We start from the raw sequence: 23,013 nt of genomic DNA on the forward strand, positions 1-23,013 counted from the left end.
TATTCTGTTCTTATGTTATTGTTAATTTTATATAATGTGACATGGACAAAATTAATTTTATTATTTTATTCGATTTCGATATGTCGTTTGAAAAATTTTCCATTTTACTGCTTAATCTGTTACATCGCCTATTAGGTGATGTATTGTTTATGTTGTTTAATTAACGTTCACATTAATGGAAACACGCAAATTTGAGTTTTATAATTGAAATTTAGAAGAATGAACGTTGAATTTTTATATTATAATTCTCAACAATCTAAGTTAAACATTAAATCTTTTATTTTCAGGTGCTAGTGATATTTTCACTTGAGTGAAATGAGTGTGGGAGCCATGCAAGGAGCTTCAGGTGAAAGCCGTTTACGGCAATTGGAAATGTTGTTTCTGGGGGGCCCCGTAGTGGCGAAAGATCAAAGTTTCAGTATTGAAACCCTTATAGATATTTTAATTGTTCTTTACGACGAATGTTGCAACTCAAGCTTAAGGAAAGAGAAAACAGTTTCAGATTTTATTGAATTTGGTAAGTATATTATATAAATTGATAACTAATAAACTACTCCCTAATTATTGAAATAATTATAATATCGTTTTTGGATACTCCTACTTATTTAGGGAAATATTTAATCTAGAAATAGGGATGGATTATTTACCTGATTTGTCGGTGATCCAATTTATTAAGAACAAATTTAAAAGAATAATAAATATATATATAATATATATATATTGTTATGGTATGAATATATCCAAAATAAATTATTAAATAATAATAAGATATAAATAAAGCAATGAGTTCAGTTCTGTTATTCGGTTACTTAGAGCAGTTTATCACAATAAAATAAATAACATTCTTTATATTAAGTTTTGGCCAACACTATATTCTAAATTATTATTTAATTTTGACAAATCCTGTATAATCAAAGAATTTAATCCATAAATTGACAGATAAAAACAGGAGCACCAACTTCAAAAATTTGTGTGACATTTAAAAATTTAGAAATGACAATTTAGTAACTAACTTTTAAAATGAATATCATTGGTTAAAAGAAAAAAAAAATTTGTTTGAAAAAAAAAGAAAAACAATGAAGAAGAAAATCAACAATGAGAAAAAATTTTTTTTGCAAGAGAAAAAAGAGTAAAATAATTTTAATTGAAATTTAAAAAAAAAATTAAAATCTTGATAAAAAAGGCATAAAATATTCAAAGGATTGATAATTAATAATTGTATAAGTGTAGTAATAAGAAATTAGTGAAAACAATTAAATAAAGTGAAATAAGTGAGAATACTCACAAAGGGACAATTTCCAAGATAAAGAAGTTGTGAAAAGGAAAAGAACAGGAGTGGAACTACAGCGGAGTATCTGTTTATTCTGCAAGGCCGTAACAATTTTCAATTAAAAAAAAAAAAAAAAAAAAAAAAAAAAAAAAAAAAAAAAAAAAACACTTAAGGTACTGTTCTATTAAGTTTAAGTATTTCTTTTAGTATATAATATTTGAGTTCACATTTCCATATAATTTAGTTTTATGAGTGTAATTATGAGTATGAATGAATGAATGAATGTTTGTAAAATAAAATAATTGTAATAGCTAATTAAGAAATTGTATATTTTGAATATTTTATTCATTATAAAGAACAGACTCGGTCTTAAAACTATTATAATCTGACCTTATAACCATAACAATTTATCGCAATAAAATTTTTTTAATTTGACCTCACAATATAATACCCTGAGAATAAAAAAAATAATAATAACATAATAAAATAAAGAAATTCAAATAATTATTAATGGCGCCCAAATTAAAATCTGATTTTATTTAAAATAAAATTTATAAAAATAAACATTACACACTATAAATACCATAACAATAATTACAATATATATAAATAAATAAATATTTTTTTGAAAAATTCGCAGAAGTCAATAAATAACAAAATTTCGAGGGAAAAATTTTCTTTCAATATTTTCCGAAAAGTTATTAATTTGTGATTGAAAATTTATTTTTTTAAATAAATTAATGCATCTAAATGTTCTAGATTTTAGGTATCTTCTGTTTTAAAATTAGTTTTTTTTTGATAATTTTTAAAATAAAAAAAAATATTACTTTTCGACTTTTCTTCAAGTCTTTATCAAAATATGATATTGACACTGACAATTTGCTTATTTATTTTGATCTATAGATCACCTTCATAATGAATATTAAAATAAGGATAAAATCAACTTAGAACTTTGTTCCAATAGAAAAAATTAAAATTTCCTTGGTTCCTACATCTCAAATATATAGCAGTAATCAAGTAGTATTGTAGTTTTATTTGAATTTATAAAATAGAGCTATAAATTTTACTTAAATTATTAAGGTCTTTTTTACCGTTTATGGCTTTTTCGTTCTTATGAATGTGAACCATTTCTAAAAATTCCCTTTCGTGTATTAGATTCCGTTCCAAGACTTTTTGGATCTTTATAATTGAATTTATGTTTTTGATATTTTCATGGTTCGTTAATGCAGTTTCATTTTTTTTTTATTGTATTGATGACCTTTTAGTCTATTTTATAAATACTAAGATGTCTGCCTTATGTAAACAGCGTCACAATTAGTAGAAGGTACTTGATGTATAATATTATTTCTTCTGTTTTTTGGTGTTTTAGATTTTAGTTTAGAGAAATATTTATGACTATCATATTTATTGAAATAATTTAATAGTTGTTGGGAATGTCCATGTACATATGGCAAGGAAAAATATTTCGTTTCTGTTTTGCTTTTTAAATGATTATAGTATCTGTTTATCCTTTTCTTGAATATGTTGTTTATCATTTTTTCCGAATAATTATTTTCTTTCAATGCAGTTTTTGTTTTTTGAATAGCTAAGCATCTAAATTCAGGATCTGATAGTTGGATAGATATATCAGTCAAACTTATTATCACTGATCTTTTTAGTGACATAATATGACACGAATTAAAGTTTAAATATCTTGAGGACCAAGTTGATTTCGTATACAATTCTGTTATTGTTAATTCTATATAATGTGACATCAAGAATATTGATTCTATTATTTTGCTCAACCTCGATTGTGAATTGAAGTTTTTTATGATAAGAATTGAATTTTTTATTTATGTTTTCAATTTGATTCTTTGGTATAGCAGTAATGCAATCATCTACATATCGGGAAAAGAATGGAATATTTATATGAAGTTTTCTTAGGACAGTTTCATCAAAATCTTCCATTACCAATTGTGCTATAACACTTCAAATGGAAGCTCCCATAGCACAACCATCAATTTGTTTGTATATTGCATTTTCATATTTGAAGTATGGTTGTAAGTGTGAGTTCTATAGATTTTATAAATTCGTTTTGAGGTATTTATGTATATTCTTTAATTTTGTCCCATTTTTTCATTAATATATTTTTCACAATGGTAATAGGAATATTTGTATATAAAGAAACCACATCTAACGAAATAAATACATATTCATTAGGAATTTTGATACTTTTAATTTTTTCTTTGAAATCCCATGTGTTTTTGATATAAAATATTTTTCAAATAATTAGATAATGGGGTGAGAGGAGTTTGAATACTTGAAACAATCGGTCGAAGGGGAGCGTCATGTTTGTGCAGTTTTAGTAAACCATATATTTAAGGGGGTAAGGCAGCGTGTTTTTCGCAAGATCGAATTAGATTATTATTTTGTTTTTGATAAGAATTCGTAGGGTCTTGTTTAATTTTTTTGTAAGTTGTCTTATCGTTTATCTGCCTTCAAAATTTTGAGATTTCTATTTTTATTTATGAATTTTTTGGTTTTAGTTATATTTTGAAGTTGCAAACAGGTTGCTCAACTCCGATTGCGCATTGCGCAGTCAAGTTGCAAAATCAAATTGCAAATGAGTCGACCAGTATGCGGAGGGCCTTAGAGTTGTAGTAATAAATTTTCGTTTACTAAAAGATCTGATACGAAGAAGTGTCGGTTTGGAGAGATTCAAATGATATCATCATTTGATTGAGATAACTTTAATGAACAAAACAATGATTGGATTACACTTAGGTAGAAAATAATGTTTGTAATGAGTTTCCTTAAAATATTTTTTCACAAAAAATAACTTTCCACTTGTACAGAACAGACTTGAAAGTTTATACCGAGTTTCCTTTAAAATTTGCAAATAAAAATGTTGTAATTTGATTTGATTTTGTTGAACACTTCAGATATTGTTGGTTTTGGTCTTTTAGGCAGCTCTGACCACTCTTCTTGTAGGTCTGTTTTGTAATAAATGAAACCATCTGTAACACACTTGAGACATCTGAAATCGGTAACGTAAGGATCTCCTTTTTTTGACCCAGGGCGTATACTTTTATAGTATCCATCACTGTAGTTAAAAACGTCTTTGTAGTTTAAACTTTCAACAGTATATGGATTTGGCTTGATCCTTGCAGTCCTGATAGCTCTTACAAAGTCTGCAGGTACATAATGTTCTTGCTTTGTAAGCTTTTTTTCAATTACACTATGCATCAAGTCAACTTCCATTTGGGTATGTCCTACCTATGTCCTACCTAGTATTTTTGATACACAGTAACATTGTTATTTATTGCAAAATATAGAAGTGCATTAGCAGTAGTTTCACACCTATTTTGGTAAGTACACCCATCACTCCACGGCCTTTTTCTAGTTCTTTTGTCAAAAACCGCACCAACATTGAAGCGAATACATTACTATCTAAATGACCGTTCCCTTCATGCCATATAAAACATGTTCCTTCTTGTGTGCCTAAGTTATAAACACTCCAGTTATGTACCTTCAATTTTGTCTAATAGTACGCTGTGGATGCTTTTATATCTGGACAAGTAAGAACTTTCTGGACATTAACTGAAACATTTGATTTTTCAGCTCTAGTCTTATCTTTTTCTTCCTCGTTTCTTGCTTCAACTTTTTTTTTGCTTTTCTGATAATCTTCCTCTGAAACTTTTCCTAAGCGTTATTTCAAACATATTTTACATTGATCTTTCTTAGGATGAAAAAATTCTATGTTCATTGATTCAAATACTGTGTGGAAGAGAGCCATCGATCCTGGCTGGACATTTTTTTCATGGCAAATTCGTTCATATTCTCTGAACAATTGTGATTTGCTTTCCTACATTGGTTCTAAGTATTTTTTAGTTGTGTTGGCACGACAGTAGTGAGACTTCATTCTAGGTAAATAGTCAAAAAATTGCTTAATGTCCTTCCTTTTTCCAGTGTAACACTTATTTTGGTGAGTAAACCCATTACTCCACGGCTTCTTTTCTAGTTCTTTTGTCAATAACCGCCCCAACATTGAGGCGAATACATCACTATCTAAGTGACCGTTTCCTTCATGCCATATATAACATGTGTGTGTGCTAAATTAGATAATAAATAAACTATTAAATTAGATTAAAATAATGCTGACATTCTCATTAACCATAATCATTGATTTGACCATCGAGTATTTAGACCATAATGAAGAGCTATTTCATGTTTTTGACTGAAAATTTAAGGTTTGGAAAGAATGCTTTTAAAAAAATAGCTTGTTATTACCACATCAAAAAAATAAATCAACATCACGTACTCTAACGTTTTCACTGCAGCTTGCGTTACTTTTGTTATAAACATTATATCATATAAACCTACCAACTTCTTTTTGTAAATAATTTTCTTTATAAGATATTTTGTCATATTATCTTTGAGAATAAACATTTAAATATTATATTTCTTATCTCTTTTGTAGTTTTGTACATACTTGTTGGTTCACGAAATTTAAGTTATTTAGTACAGTTTAATTTGTCCTTTTGTTGTACTATTTTAATTTAAACAAATTGAATGAATTGTTTTGAGATTAAGTCTTGGTCTACAGGACGCAGGCATTATTCGAAATTTGCCAGACGTGGTATAACTGGTTGCAGAATTATGTTGTATGTTGTAAAATCAAAGTTGCTTCCCCTTAGAAGGTTCGAGCGACATCTAGTTAACTGTTCACGAATTAAGTTATTCATGCAGTATTTTTATAAATTTTGCGGATATTAATTTTTGGTTGTTCAGTCCGTTAACAGGTTGTTTTGATGAGTGATTCGTTAGCTGGTTTTTTTGAAATTGAACTATTGTTGCACCTGGACTGATTGTCGTCATGACGTGTGACCCGATTTTTCGAATTTTCTAATTAAATTAAAAAAAGAAAATATACGAAATGCAATCTGTGAACATTTTGACCAATTTTTAGATTGCTAAAAAATAACTTAAATTTTCAACATTTATCCTGAATGGAATTAAAAAAGGTATTCTGTAATTTGAAGCCTAACTTAGAACTATTTCTGCTTTTACAAAAAAAGGATCTTACCTTGTTTTCTAACGAAGGGAACCTATATCTACTTCTTATTAGAAGTCAATTAACAATTTTATATTCCAAAATTTTTGAAATCTGCGGAAGACTCCTTTAGGCCGGCGAAATCCCGCTTTTCAAAAATCTCTGGAGTAATTAATCTTCACGTTAGCACGGTCGCTTACCAAAAGAGCAAGGTAATCATCTCTCCAATTGCCAAACTCTCAGTCGGAAATATCACGACTTCCGCAAATATAAAATTGGAGCCAAATTTAAAACTTTATAATCAAATTCATAATGAAAAATTCCACATCGGTTGACAGTCAAAAGGAAAATATGAATGAAGTTAGCAGCAGACTTTTTTAGCAAAATCGGGTTACACGTCATGACGACAATCCAGCCAGGTGCACCAATAGTTCAATTTCAAAAACACCAGCTAACGAATCACTCATCAAAACAACCTGTTAACGGACTGAACAACCAAAAATTAATATCCGCAAAATTTATAAAAATACTGCATGAATAACTTAATTCGTGAACAGTTAACTAGATGTGGCTCTAACCTTTGAAGGGGAAGCAACTTTGCTCTTACAATCAACATAATTCTGCAACCAGTTATACCACGTCTGGCAAATTTCGAATAATGCGTGCGTCCTGTAGACCAAGACTTAACCTCAAAACAATTCATTCAATTTGTTTAAATTAAAATAGTACAACAAAAGGACAAATTAAACTGTACTAAATAACTTAAATTTCGGGAACCCAGTATGTCACCAACAAGTATGTACAAAACTACAAAAGAGATAAGAAATATAATATTTAAATGTTTATACTCAAAGATAATATGACAAAATATCTTATAAAGAAAATTATTTACAAAAAGAAGTTGGTAAGTTTATATCGTATAATGTTAGTAACAACAAAAGTAACACAAGTTGCGAGCAGTGAAAACGTTACAGTTTCTCAAAATTTACTTTTTTTTAATAATCAAATCTAATCTAATAAAATCAAAATAATAATAATTGTTAATTTCTTGGTCAAGTTCGCTTGTAATCTTTAAATTTCATTTTTTTATTACAAATCATTGTGAATTTGAGATTTTGAAAACATATTAAAATTTTTGAACGTAAACACTACAAAATCTTGCAACGAACCCAGACAACATACATTTGCGTGATGAGCTTAGCCGGAGCCCAAAATGTGACCTTGTAGGTTAAAGTACCTTTTCGAAGAATTAATTGGAATAATTTGTCCTACTACTTCCGCACTTTTCTCGGCAATTTTATTTGAATAATCAGCCAATTTTTTCGGAAAATATTTTTTGCATTTCCAAGACTTCATTATTTTTTTATAATGTTACTTTAGTGACTTCTGTTAATTTTTATTTTTTTTTAAATAAGAAGAAAATGAGAAGCTATTTTTCAGAAAAATTGTCAAATATGACTTTTTATATTTTAATATAATTTTGCTTTTCATTTAAAACCGATAACGCTATGAAAAAAAAAATCATTATGATATACGTCCGTGAAGTTATTATTACTGTACTCGATTAGATATTGTTGACTCGGCTCCTTCGTCGCCTCGATCATAAACATCTATCTCGTACCGTACTAAACAACTTCCTGGACTTATAACGTAAATAACTATTTTTTTTATGTTATCAAGTATCACACTTTTCGATTTTGTTTGATTATGAAACAAAACAAAATATCATATATTAGAAATTCATTGGCTGGTTTTAGTTTAAGCATTTTTTTGTATAGATGTTTTGTACAATTTTTTTGATATTTTCTATGTTTTGGTAAATCAAACTTTTTGTCCTCTGTAGATTAAACTCATATAAAATAAATGTTGCAAAAGGTGTATCTATTGGTGTTTTAATTTGTAATAATAATAAAATTGGAAAAACAGGCAACACATTCAAAATATTTAAAAAATAATGAGTGATGCGAAAATTTGTCTATGGCAGTCTTTTTAATAAACTCACTGTTTTCTTTTAAATAATTGCGATGTACGCTCATCAGACATAAACCCGTAAGCCTTTCTTCACCCATGGTGCTTCTAAGCCACGTTTTAACTCTTCGCAGCGTTCTACGGTTGCCGTGGTGCGTGGGATAGTGCTTAAAATAATCAATGCCTTTCTGACAGCAGTGTAAAAAATGGTCTTTCTATGGTCTTTAATTGATCACCCATAAATTATGCCAAAAATTCAGTTCTCCGGTGATACCCAGGTTATAGAATTCTTCGAATGATTCTGCGTTCTTGTGTATGTCTGTAATGCTGGTTTTGGTGATATACAAGGGATGTAGCTTACTTAAAGCAAACGCCGGAGTATTTTCTTGGGAGAATCGAATATTCAACGATGAAATGAGTAAATCAATGTATGGTATTATCAGGGAACGCCGCCATTATTCGTTATCATTTTCTATGTGTTTGCTTGTGAGCAGACGTGGAGCCGAAATTTCTATGTTCAAATCCATTGCAACAGCTAGCGCTTTTTTAAGCATTTCATTACTTATTCTATCAGGAAACTCGTGGTCATTTCTGAGAATGTCCTTGATATTTTTGATGTGTTCCCCCACCGAGATCATGTCGATCGATTTAGCTTGCAGTGCGTTAACTACTGGTTCTAAAACTGCAGAATATTTGGCTATTGTTTGTAGAGCAACAATAAACACTGGTTTTGTAACGGCTGAATGCAACTGATATCCAGATTTTTTGGTGGCATAATTTCTCTCTGCGGATAACGTTTCTAGAGATTTCACAAGCTCTGGGAAATGTTGAGACAACTTTCTGGTTGATTTATATTTTTCGGATCATCTCGTCTCGCACAATTGTGATAGGTTTGGAGCGTAGTTTCGACGTGTAGTCGATTCTCTGAAAAACTTTGCATGCTTTCGGCAGTCTTCGTACATATTTTTGAACTTTATATATGGCTTGACCATAAATGATCCCAAAATTCCTCTCACAGTGCTAATGGGCAGAGGGAACAAAACACAGTGCCTTTTAGTCGCTTGGAATATACCAGCCATGGTGCATATTGATCCAACCAAGCATGATTGAATTTTCTTTTCAAATGGCTTGCATCACTTTCAAAATCGTAGTTTCTGGGCGGGATCCAAGGATTTGGATCTTTTCCGTCGGTAGCCAACCCAACATATCGACCCAGATCTGCATTTTCACGATAGCCATCGTCCACTACAATTTCAGGATCGACGTTGACGTCATAAGTTTGTTGGGATGTCGATGGAGAAGAATAGTCGGCAACAGATATATTTATAGGTTCTGCTGGAGAATGTGACGCTTGTCCAATGCTATCATGCAATGATCTTGGCATTACATGAGTAGTTTTATCATGGTTATCATTTTCATCGCTTCCACTACTACTTTCCCGACATTTTTTTTCATTTTTCGCGCGTTGTCCCTAAAAAATGGATACACAAAATTACTCTTACGGCGTTTAGGCATAGGACGAAAATAACGATCAAGATACCTATAAAAACATCACATTCAAATATCATTTGAATTTCGCGGGAGATTTAATTTATATTGCGTCGCTAACAGTATAATATATCGAATGTTGTAGAATATTTAATTATAGATAAAAAAATATTGAATCAAAATATCTGACTGAAAATATATTTTGTTTCCAACACTTCATTTTGTGCAGAGTAGGTAACAAGTTTTTAATTCCCACTTGCCAGAAAAATTGACGTTTATTTTATCTTATAGGGGGGAGGGGCAGTTGCCCCTACCTAGGTACGCCCATGTCCCACAACCTTTACCTGTGACAGTAGGGATAAATTGCGATTATCAAGTATCATCGAACTTTTCGGAAAATCAATCAGAATTTCGAAGACGACCAAATTTAAAAAACTTTATATTGCTGAACAGAGGACTAAAATCCCCTTCCAACAAGGTGCCACAAGACCATCTTTCTTATTTAAAATTTTAAAATTAATTAAAATAATATTTTCATACTCATACTAATTGTCAATTTAAGAATAAAAATCGACCTATTTCAGGTTTTTTCACATAATGCATAACGGGTGGCGCAAAAAGAACGCATGAATTTGAGTTGAGTAGTGGGAGTGGAGGAGCGGGGGCTGGTTGTCTTGTAGGTTATGGCGTCCAGTTTTAGGCGCAGTGAACCGTGGCGCATCGAGTTTTCGCTGTTGTCCTCGTTGCTTCACTAGGCGGCGCGCTCCAATTCTGAACTTGTCTCAACGACGCTCGCTGCAGCGCGTCCTGAACGATGATTATCAAACTTCGAAGAAAGACTTTTGATGTGTATCGATGCGGAAGGACGCCATATGTCTGAAGTAATCTTCTAAAAGTGATCAGCTCACTACAAACAGTGCATATCGATATTCCAATGAACAAAGTCATAAAATTGGATAATCTAAACATTGTATTCATGTGAGTCCATTCTGTACGTAATCAAAATAAAGCAAATTATATTGGTTTGAAAATCATGCGTTCTTTTTGCGCCACCTTGTAATAACGCTAAAATTGAATTTATTACATACAAATAGACCGCATTGTATGTATCAAACTGATAAGTGTAAAACCATTATCTAGTGCTGAGAGCTCTTTACTGATAATTTCTCGTCCACGGAATTTAGAATTGAAAATTTTTGTTCAAATAGCGTTAGAACATTTTGGAAGAAACAATTTATTTCAAATGATGCGTTTTTAAAAATAAAGCAGATTCAAAAAACTTGATAGATCTTATTTTCATTTATTATGTTATTTTTTTTTAATTTCTGTTGAATAAAAATTGCACCCACAACTATTGTCGGAAGAAAATCGCAGTTAAGAACGAGAAACGTGTTTCTGAAGCCCTTTGATCTGGAAAGTATTGAAATCGATTATGTATAATTTCACAGGACTTATGGCTATTAAAACTATCTGTCAAATGGTTTTTATTTCGATGTCACAACTATTATATTAAGGATATTATCTGCGAAAATTTATAGTAAAGATTACAGTAGCGGAAGTAGATAGTAGATAGTGAAATTTTTATGGCTTGTTTTGAAATGGAAGTTGTATATTGCCGCCTTATCTAAAAAATTAAGCTCCTCCTGTTTTGCGTTGAGATCAGTTTCCAAAGAACTGAACCTCTCCACCTCGTTAACAATTTATTATGCACTTATTGAGTCGCATCTTCGATATGCCCTTCCCTTTTGGGGTGCGTGTTGTGCGACTCAATTTGAGCAAATCTTCAAACTACAAACTAAAAAATTAAAAATTCTGACTCTTCCTTCCTTATTAATCTCTGAATCCGTTTGCGTAATTCGTAAGCACGCTTCTTCAATTTCAGGATGTTGCACGGCTATCGAAGCACGACCTTTCCCTACCTATGTACTTCACGTTCAGAATTAGTTATCGGCTTAATATTTTACAATGCAAAAAATGCACAATCACTTGCAGATTGAAATCAAATCGATATCCATAGCGACTTCTATTTTAGTAATAATAATATTTAATTCCTGGCATGTTGCATGAGGGTTACATTTTCTATTCTATTCTATATCTAGCCAGGATTTCTTCTTCGTGCCGATACCTTTCTTTCCCTCTACTCTGCCCTGAATTATGTTCTGTAGCAGTAGGTATTTGTCGTTGCATAAGATGTGTCCTATCTAAGATGTTTTTCTTATCTTAATAATTGTCAACAGCTCTCATCTGTGACCAATGCGTCTTAGTACTTCGTCGTTGGTGATTCTGTCAGTCCAGGGTATCTTCAGGATGCGTCTATAGAGCCACATCTCAAATGCATCAAGTTTTTTTATCATTTGAGCTTTCAAGGTCCGAGTTTCCACTCTGTACTGCAGTACTGACCACACATAACATTCCATGAATCCTATTATGACCTGGAGGTTTAGATTTCAATTCTGACATATTACTATTACCTATAATTTTGTTATTCATAGTGGTTTTTTTCTGTATATTTAAATTTTACTTTGTTTATCTTTATTTATTTATTTTTATGTTTTTTTTTAGTTTTTACAAGCTTTTGTCTACAAATTGTAACAATTTTTTGACAATAAAGCATTTCTCTCTCAATCTCTCTCTATAAAAACATTAATAAAAATATAGAGAGGCTTAAACCAGCAAATGTCCTCGTTACGTTGTTTCGATGAGTACATCTATAGAGTTAATTTGTTGACGTCTTAAGCGTGAAGTAAATCATCGAAGGTGAAAAATCACCTTAAAATATATTTATTTCTTTTTACTCTTAGAAAATTTCCGACAATAAAATTTACGTTTAATTATGTGACAACTAGTCAACTACTAACTGCCGGATATGTCTCTAACACAACCTAGCCTAACCTAACCTAACCCTACAAAAATTACTAAATTATCATTTTATCTATCCATTTTTCGTGAAAATAATGCATTTGCATACTTTTTACACAAAACTCTTCTGTGCATGCGTCAATCATGGATCGATATCTGTTGGCCTTTCTGAGATAATGGCCCGGTATCTCTGGAAATAAAATTTTCGGCATAAAATAGATATGATAAATCGAATTCTCGTATCATCAATAGTTCATGTATAGAGTTTCATAATGATCTTTGTGAGATGGCTTATCATTCTTGTGCCTACGAATTATCTAGAAATCTATTTTATATAAATAAGCGCTAGTTTAGCAACCAGAGTCAGTAAACAATTTGATGTCATAGTAATCGCTTCGGAATAGTAAAAAGTAAATGGTGCATTTAAATAATTTAGTAGGTCAAGAATTAGATAAGTGTTTATCAATAATTGTTAGTGGATAGTTTAGTATATTTAGGCCGGGTTTCTTCATTTCCTAATAAAGTCCCTACTAACTATTATTTACCGAATAACTAAATATTCGGTGTCTTCTTCTAATAAAGTAAACCTTCGAGTAAATCGAAATATTTGCCAAATAAGTTATTAGACAACCACAAGTGTCAATTAAAGAGTTTAGTAGAAACCTAACCTAAAATATTATAAAAGTGATTTTTTAATTTATTATACTTTATTTGATTAGCTCATTTTTGGAAATATTCGTCATACAAATAATTAAATATTTAATATGGATATCTTCGAGATTTAGATGATTTCTTTGATGAAGAATTGATTGAGAAAATACAGAAAATTTCAGAACTAGCTATTCCCTTCGTCATAAAATTGATCATTACAATTTTTTGTCCGATGATGAAATTTTTTGACCGTTTTCTTTTTTCTTCCCTATCAATTATTTTCAATATAAACTACAATTTTCAGACCAGCAAATATTTCTCCAACTAGCGACTACTTCAACATTAACCTTAATAAAACACGTGCAAATATAATTACGCACAGATAGTTGTCACAAACACAAATCATCAATAGAAGAACATTTTTTCGCTCAAGGTTACTAGAATAATAGAAGGTTTGTGACATGCGCATGTTTTTGTAAACAAAAGATCAGCTGCTAGAACACCAGCCACGTCATTATGTTTACATTTTTGTTTTGTTTATATTTTTATGTCAACCAAAACGTCACTAACATTATGTTCGAGTTATGAGGATGTGTGTTATCTCTTGCTGATCTGGCTATACAAACGAATATGTTTCTAACTAACGAATTCACAGCTGTGGAGAACCGGTGACGTCACTTGTCTACTGCGCCTCTTGTTATTATCACAAACCCTCTATTATTCTAGTAACCTTGTTTTTGCTTATTTGTTTCCTTCTTCAATACATGAACGATTGCTATATATGCGCCTCTTTCATAGTGTTACCAACAGTATGGAGGGTAGAGGTAAGGAGAACCATCTCTGCTACAGAAAGTGTTTATCAAATTCTTTACATTAAGGATGCGCTACTATCGCAGGAGTGTAAATTTTATAAAGCGAAGACTATTCATTTAAAATTTTTTAACACTGCATATTCAAATAAGACGGACGGAAGACTGAACTGAACGATCATATGATATCTCGTCCGACAGGAGCGTCATTCTGGACAGTTTTTAAGCTAAGCTCCCATATGAGATGGTACACATTACCTCTACCCTCCATAACCAACAGTAGACTATTTGTTAAATACATAATAAAGTGACAAATACTTATTAGTTACTTCGGATTTAAACCAACTAGGGTGAAAAAACGGTTAACATTTATTCGTCAATTAAAAGTTATGTGGCTAATAATTATTTGGCACTTTAATTAGAACGTAAAGAAACCGGCCCTTAGTGTTAGTGCTTAAATAATGTCTGTAAGATAAACCGTGTCTGTAGATTCACCCCACCGTTTAGAAAACTGTTTAAATAAATAAGATCATTACAACAAGTAAACACTAAAATCAAAGTAAGAAAGAAATTGTACAAGCATTTATCAGATCTGGCTGTGTATACTTCAGTCATATAACGAAAACACTGACTGCAACATCGTACATTATAGGAGAACAAACGTTTCAATTTGTTTCAAATATATTTGCTTGATTTTTTTTCCAGTACAGGGTAAATACGTTACTATTTTGGATATTTAGTACATATCTTTGTTGATTTGACTGTTTTTCAATTTAAATAGTTTTGAAACCAATAACCACTAGTCTTTTTTTAATTTTAGTTAAGCCTGTAGCCACATCAGTCAAATCCTTGAGGTTAACCCGCGACGATTTCGAAATAATAAAGGTGATAGGTAGAGGTGCTTTTGGAGAAGTATGTGTAGTGAAATTTAAGTATACCGAAAAAGTATTCGCGATGAAAATTCTAAACAAGTGGGAGATGCTCAAGAGGGCTGAAACTGCATGTTTCAAAGAAGAACGTGATGTTTTAGTTTATGGAGATAGAAGATGGATAACTCATCTGCACTACGCATTTCAGGTAATAGTTTTCAATACCAAATATTTGATTTCAATTCATTGATTCGTTTTTACTAAAATTACATTCAAGCAAACTTATTCAACCCACACAACCATCTTCCATAGAGCAATTTGTTTTTTTATTCCACTATATTTTGTCTAATTTATTTTGTGTAGTTCGTTCTCCGTCACGTTTGTTTATCATCTGTTCAATCAATTTTAATTCTTCATTATGAATTTTTCATACATACTTTGTTAGTTTTGATGACTTCTACATTTATCTTACAAATATTGAGATGTCCATCCTATTTATAAGCCATTACATTTATTACAGCAAATCTCAAATATAATTACTACTTCCTTTATGTTCCCCGTTGTAGAATTTGGAATTTAGAAATATATTTTTTGTTTCACTGAAATTTTTGTTGTTTTTCAATGCCTGTGGTCTAGCATATTACTTTCATATTTACAGTGTGTAGCAATTTGTGGTACTGGTATATTGTTGAAAATATTGACCCGCAAAGCGAATAATTTCCAAAAATTATTCAAGCTTCTGTATCCTCTTATTACTACTTGGAATAATGAAAAAAAATTTCTTTTGAAATACGATTGTTTATCAAATAGCGACGCTCTTTGACGTTGTCTTCAGTTCAGGTCTCAAGCCCGAACGAGGGTTGTTAAACTGCTTGGATATAATAATGTCGAAACTAGTCAGTAGTTACAACATCTTGTAATTGCGAGCCATTGGGATGTTAATATCGACAGAAAGGTCGATAGACATCACACTCGTCAGAGGAGTTGTAATTCAATATTCGTCGAGGCGTTAGCCATGGGAGTATGGTGAATCACTCCTCATTGAATTTTCTTGGCTTACTATCCAACCTGTTGCAACTTCTTGCTCCCTTCCCTCAGTATCTTCCTCAATATCTTTCTCTCCATTATTCGAAGATCCTCCTCGTCCTTCCCCGACAGACACATGGTTCCAAACGCAATGACGGGCCTAATTTCTGCTCTATTTTTAACTTTGTGTTCTTTCTCACGTCTTTACTCCATTACGCTCTATTTGCCACTTTGATTCTCTCTGCCATTTCTATGCTTCTATTATTTGCCTTGCTTATTGTCACACCCAAATCTTCAACTCTTTGGAATTGATATCCTCCTAGAATGATCTCTTTGTCTTTATTTGTCATTCTTTTAGTCACCAACATGTCCTTTGTTTTTTGAACATTCACCTTCGATACCATTTCACCAGCTTTTTCCATCAACTACACTATAAGTTTTCAAGTCCACAAATATAACTTACAGGTCCATTCTGTATTCATAGAACTTTTCTTCAGTTTGTGACATTACATGCATTGCATCTATTGTAGATATGCCGGCTCTGAAACCCTTCTAGTAGTCTCCTAGTTTTTCTTCAATACACCCCACTAGTCTAACTCTTATAAGGGTACTCAGAATTTGTGTTTAGTGTTATTGGTTTATAACTATTGCACAGCTTGTGGTCCCCCCTTTTCAGGATTGTAATCATCAGTCCCATATTCCATTCTGTGGGCATATTGTTCTTTTACCATCTTTCCTTGTTAATGTCGTATATTTTTGTTGTTAGACTTTCTCCCCACTTATTTATTAAATATGTAATGTCATCTACTTCTGGTGCTTTCTTCTGTCTCAGCCTGCTAACTACTTCAAAATATTTTTCATGTGATGGTGCCTCTTCGTTTCCCTCTTGGTTACTTTTTTGTTCTCTCGTTTCTCTGGAAGCGGCTTCAAAGTATGTTTCCCATTCCTTCCTTTCTATTCTCGATAATGCCTTCCTGAGCATATTTGGTGCCCTGATAAAGTGGAAAAGTTTTCTGCTGTCTGCTATTACCGTCAATTTCCTCAAGTATAGCATTTATCCACTGTTTTTTCTTTCTCCTGTAGCATTTTACTACTTCAAACTTTTGATATCTGCATCTCGCAAGCTCGTTTTCTTCTTTTGTTGTGAATCCATTGCAGCCATGTCTGTTTTTTCTTCCTGGTATTTGTCTTGCACCTTTATCAAAGCCTACTAAAAGTATATATAATATTTTAAAACCTCAAATATCTCGGAAACGGCTAAAAGTTGGAATAAGATTATTAAATACAATTTGATTTGATTTTTAAGACTTGGCAAGATAAAGAAAAAAACTTTTTTATTTCTTAGTGCTTGTATAAACGGGTCAAAATAAAATTTAGACCACACCTGCATCTCTAAAAATTTACAGAAAATATTTAATATCTGGAAAATGGTAAGGTTCAGGTATAGGAAAGTATACATGAATTTGCCTTATTTTTTACTTCTGAATGCATTAAAATAGAAAAAATCGGGTGGCTCTATTTAAGAAAATGAAGAAATTTGATATTTACGACGTTAAACCTGGGTGTTCCGTTTAAAATAACAAAGTTACAGTACCGGAAGTCGGCCTTCTTTGAAAATATTTTAGTTAAAAAGATCGTTTCGGAAAACCCATACGTAGAAATTTTCATAATTTTACTATGAGTATTTTGCGATATATAGATAGTTTTAACTCGTCGTGGGACACCCTGTATACTTACCTACAACCCATAGCTTATAACTCACTGAATATAAAAATGAGAAACCTATTTTATTCAAATTCAAAGAAACGTATTTTTTTTTTTAAATTTCGGTAACTGCTCAAAGTTATTTCATATTTACTTCGCCCTTTAACAACTAATTAATATCTGTTGTCAATCAACATTTCTCGTTTAGTTTGTTTTGAATATAATTTTTATTTCAGGACGAATCTAATTTATATCTTGTTATGGATTATTACTGTGGTGGTGATTTGTTAACGTTATTAAGTAAATTTGAAGATCGTCTTCCAGAGGAAATGGCTAGGTTTTATATAGCCGAAATGGTCTTAGCCATTGACTCAATACATAACCTCAAATATGTACACAGGTAAGTCTTGAACTCATATCAACTAGGGGAGGGCCGGACAAAGTGGATACCTTAAGGTATTAAAGGTTATTGCAGAAAAGGTATACAATACAAAAACAAAATAATTATTACAAACCAGTCTTTATTTATTGCTATTACAAATTCGAACATCAGTTACCATTAATATTTAAACAATAATCAACTGCAGTTAAAATTTATAAAAGTACGAAAATATTAGTTTCGCCCGGTACCCCGGGGATCAGCTAATTCAAATGGACCCAGAACCCATGGCGTAGTCAAAAGGCTCTGCGGAGATGGATAGCATGTGTTTCTCTCTGCATGAGGCAAACTAGAGCATATATAGATGGACCTTTTGCCACTCTGAACAAACAACTGTTTCACTTAAATAGACGCAGAAAGGAATATCTGAGATGTTATCTTCACACTATGAACATCATGGTCAACCCGTAATGCCATTGGTGTATGCAGACCATTTCATTGGTGATTGCTCAGTACTCATACATGCGAGATAAAATCTCTTGATCAAGCCTCATAGTTTGCCTAGTGACATCAAAAGGTTCAAGCCAAAGTGCCTAATTGGCTTTTTAAAGTATATATACATTTGATAGTTTTGAGTGGAGCACGACGGATCTATCAGAAGGCTCAATGGTCCTTGACCGTCCCCAAACCAACTGTGGACTATGAAGATTACGCGTATATGTGTGTATGGGCGTGAGTGTGAATGAGACATTCCAAAATTCGATTCATTCTTGTGATAATCTGACATCAATTTTTTATAACATATTTTATTTCAGGGATATCAAACCTGACAATGTCTTATTAGACGCTAATGGTCATATTAGATTAGCTGATTTCGGAAGTTGTTTAAAGCTAAATCAAGACGGATCTGTGCAGTCAAATGTAGCAGTAGGAACACCTGATTATATATCACCTGAAATCCTCAGGGTAATGTTTAATGCAATCTATTTTTAGAATATGTGTTTAATTTAAAAATTACAGGCGATGGAAGATGGACAAGGGAGGTATGGACCGGAATGTGATTGGTGGTCGTTAGGTGAGTTAATGTATTCAATTCAACTCTACAAAGGAAACTGAATTTCCATATTAACAATATAATATAAATCTATATGTAGAGCAATTTTGTTTTTGTGTTTCTTGATTTAATTTATTTTAGATATTGCTAGGAAATTTTCCTCTAACTTTTTTCATTACTTTCAACTCACTCATAAAATTTGCAATTTACTGTGCATTCTAACGAGTCAAGGCGTGGTAGAAAATTTACCCTATCGATTATTTATCTTAGGTACATCCCTACAGTAGCCACCACGACAATACACCATAAGACATGGACACGAATTTTTGGTCCCAGAACCTTTTCATGGTGTAGCCAAAAGTTGCTATCATATCTCAGTAGTCTGCCCGCAAAACAGGCTTTGCGGAGATGGATGGAAATACCTCGTAAGAGAAAAACTAAGGTACACGTAGATGGCCTAATTCCTTTAATAAACAACCACTTCACTCCAAAAATTTGACTACTGACTAGCCTTATACATGGACATGGTTATCTAAGACTCCATCTCCACACTAATAGAAATCACGGATGATCTGGATTGTTGCTGGAGCATGGGGGAGTAAGATACTGCAGACGAGTTATCCTTGTTCAAGATTTGAACAAGCCATTCTGTTTGCCTAGTTACGTTGAAAGTTTCAAGTCAAAGTCCCTGATTAGCTTTCCAAATGACATCGGCATTTGTTAGTTTTAAATTCGAGTTGCATGAAGATTTGGAATTAAGCTTGAATTACCCTTATCTTGAAAATCTACTCTATGGGCTTATTACTCTAAAAGGTGAAAACTACCTTTATTGCAAAAAATCAATACAACTATAAATATAAGCATTTAATGAGTAGAAAAATACTTTTCAGATATAAATAAAAGTTGTTTAATGCTTTAATATAGTATTTATGATTTTTTAACTCTGTTGATGTATATCATCCTTTATAAAGCACTCCCGGTTAATATAGAATTAAAAAAATATTATTTAATTACTTTGTATAGCTTACTTTTATTAAATTGACTCTTTTACTACTATCTTAAATTGATTAAAACTAGAAATGCATATGTTCTGTAGTTTTTTTGGTATATATGTAGATTTTAAATCATAATTTTGTCTGTTATAAAAAATGCGAATTTCCATACCCATTAATGTTTAATTATTAATTGATATAGATAATTTTCTATAAATAGAAATGTGTTGTAGGTGTATGTATGTATGAAATGTTATTTGGCGAAACGCCGTTTTATGCAGAAAGTTTGGTCGAAACTTATGGAAAAATTATGAATCATAAGAATTGTTTTGATTTTCCAACGGATGTAGAAGTAACGGACGCTGCCAAAGATTTGATTAAAAAGTTGATCTGTAGCCAAGAATTTCGCTTGGGACAACATGGTATTGAAGATTTTAAGGTAACATATCCTGTTGTTTACAAAGTAATTTTAATCAGAAATTTTTGCCAATCAGTAATTTTAAGAGAAAAACTCGACCTTTGGTCTAGAGATTTTGTCAAATTTTTGGTTTTTGACCAAAATTATTGATGGAAAAATTTTGTGTTTAAAAGAAATTTATCCTTGAAAGAAAAGGTCGAGTGTTTTTTGGTAAGATAAATTAACGACCTAATATATGAATGAACAACAACAATAATTATCTATATTGATACAATTAAATTATTTAAATAAAATACTAAATAATAAATAATGTTTTCGAGTCTGCCCGATTGCACATTAAATCATCTTACCACAATTAACGTTTCATTACAAAATGGCTGCGCTCTCTGGGCATGCAGAAGGGGCTTTGGTTGTACATGGGATCATTCACCTAAGATTCTCTACTGAATTTATACCTTAATGATCAAACCTTATCTCACATATGGAGCCGTCGTTTGGTGGCCCTGTACGTAGAAAGCGAAAACAAAACGTCTTGCATGCCTCAGTATCACAGGATCCATGAGTCCGACCTCAACTGGGGCTCTTGAGATCTTAATAGACCTTCCACCTCTAGATCTTGTGATACAGTTCGAAGCCATGAGAGAACAGCCTACAGGCTGAACATCCACAAAGAACTGCGGGTTGGATCAATTGGCCATGTAAAAATATGGGCATAGACCACAGGTGAATACCCAATCATTTCGAAGGACACCGACCAAATGTCGCCTACGATCTTGAATAATAAGGATTTGGAGGCACACATCACTGAGCGGGAGCAGTGGAATGATAATTTCAAGTCCGCTCTATTGAAATATGGAACAACCTGGTACACAGACGGTTCTAGGAGGAATGGCTTAGCCGGTGCAGGTAAATGGGTACAGACTTACAATACTCAATCGACGCCACAGGAACACAGTAATTTCGATCTGCTCAAACAGCAGAGATGTCATACAAGCTATAACTGCTGAAAATGTATGCTCTCGGCTAGTGCGGGAGTGTGAGAGAATCCTTCAAAATGTGGTGAGTGATGGCTGCAAGATCCAGCTCGTTTGGGTGCCCGGTCATTCGGACGAAGCGGACTCACTCGGCAGACTGGGTTCGGCAAACCGACCAATGGGCCCAGAACCCATCTTGGTGAGGCCAAAAGCGCTGTCATCACGTCTCTCAACAACCTTCTCGCAAGGCGGCCTCGGCAGAGATGAATCGAGACGCCTGGCATATATATATGAACCCCGTTCGTCTTTCACCAAATAACTACTCCAGCGAAATAGGCGCGAAATCAGACTAGTGTCCGGACTTCTAACCGGACACTGACATCTAAGATGTCACCTTCACACCATGAGCATCACGGATAACCCAGAGTGCCGTTGGTGGATGGAGGACGAAACTGCAGACCACGTTATCTGTTAGTGCGGAGCACGGTTTAAACACCTGGGGAAACTCCACAACCTGCCTAACGACATCAAAGGGTTAAAGCTAAAGCGTCTGATCGGCTTCTCAAAGGACATCGGACTTTGGTAACGTCAAGTGGGGTACGACGAGCCTATGTGCTCAACGGCTTCAAGGTCGCCCACAACACAATTGTACTTTTTCTCAGGTCATCTAAGATCATGGAAAGATTGGTCAAAAAGAGATTTTTATCATTTCTGTTTAAATATTTACTTACTATCCATGAATTTGGGTCTTTAAGTAATAAATGCATAAATGATGCTATATTTTCCCTCCTAAATAATGCCTACTCTAGCCTCTAAACAGCTATCACTCCATTGCAACAACTTTTTTGTGATTTCGCATGGTTTAAGTCATACCTTACCAACAGAAGTAAGGGTTGATACAACCATGTCTTCTTTCAAGACAACGGAATGTGGAGCGCCGCAAGGCTCACTGTGACCTATTTTGTTTCTTCTGTCTATAAACGACATCGCCTATGTAGACACTATCGGTAAAATATGTCTTTCTGCAGACGATACTAGTTTCTCTTGAAGCAACCCTAATCTCACGGCACTTTATAGGACCATCTAGTGACCTAATCACCCTTAAATCATGGTGCGATTCTGATATTCTCTCTCAAAGTTTCTAAAACTAAAGTTTTATCATATAAAAATACATTGCTGCCTTTTTATTGAATAACACCACCATTGATGTTTCTAAAGAACTGAATTTATACATCTCCTTAACAGTCTATTATGTCCTTATTGAGTCACATCTCCGATACGTCCCTCCCTTCTGGGGTGTGTGTGTGGTGCGATTCAATTTGAGCGAATCTTCAAACTGCAAAAGAGAACTGTTAGATATTTATTCGGACTAAACAGCAGGACTCACTGCAGGGACTTCTTTAAGAGATTAAAAATTCTGACTCTTCCTTCCTTATTCATCTTTGAATTGGTTTGCCTTATTCGTAAGCACGCTTCTCCAATTTCAGAAATATCATTGCACGGCTATCTACTTAGGGACG

The 23,013-nt window shown here is 32.6% G+C and overlaps 1 protein-coding gene across 8 annotated transcripts in view; it reads left to right on the forward strand.

Annotated features, from left to right (window-relative positions):
- The window catches only part of LOC130893551 (serine/threonine-protein kinase Genghis Khan), a 108,652-nt gene that overhangs the window by 15,636 nt on the left and 70,003 nt on the right, over nt 1–23,013 (forward strand). For 7 of the 8 annotated variants that reach the window (XM_057799794.1, XM_057799793.1, XM_057799795.1 and 4 more), the window contains 6 exons: nt 288–517; nt 14,898–15,154; nt 17,913–18,076; nt 18,871–19,021; nt 19,076–19,130; nt 20,335–20,540. In XM_057799794.1, the coding sequence (XP_057655777.1) occupies nt 316–517; nt 14,898–15,154; nt 17,913–18,076; nt 18,871–19,021; nt 19,076–19,130; nt 20,335–20,540 (1,035 nt within the window). In that variant the 5' untranslated portion in view covers nt 288–315. Of the gene's footprint in view, nt 1–287; nt 518–14,531; nt 14,789–14,897; nt 15,155–17,912; nt 18,077–18,870; nt 19,022–19,075; nt 19,131–20,334; nt 20,541–23,013 lie in introns of those variants that run through there. The other variant, XM_057799800.1, reaches the window with a different exon arrangement.

Source organism: Diorhabda carinulata, chromosome 4 (assembly GCF_026250575.1).
Source record: "Diorhabda carinulata isolate Delta chromosome 4, icDioCari1.1, whole genome shotgun sequence".
NCBI lineage: Eukaryota > Metazoa > Arthropoda > Insecta > Coleoptera > Chrysomelidae > Diorhabda > Diorhabda carinulata.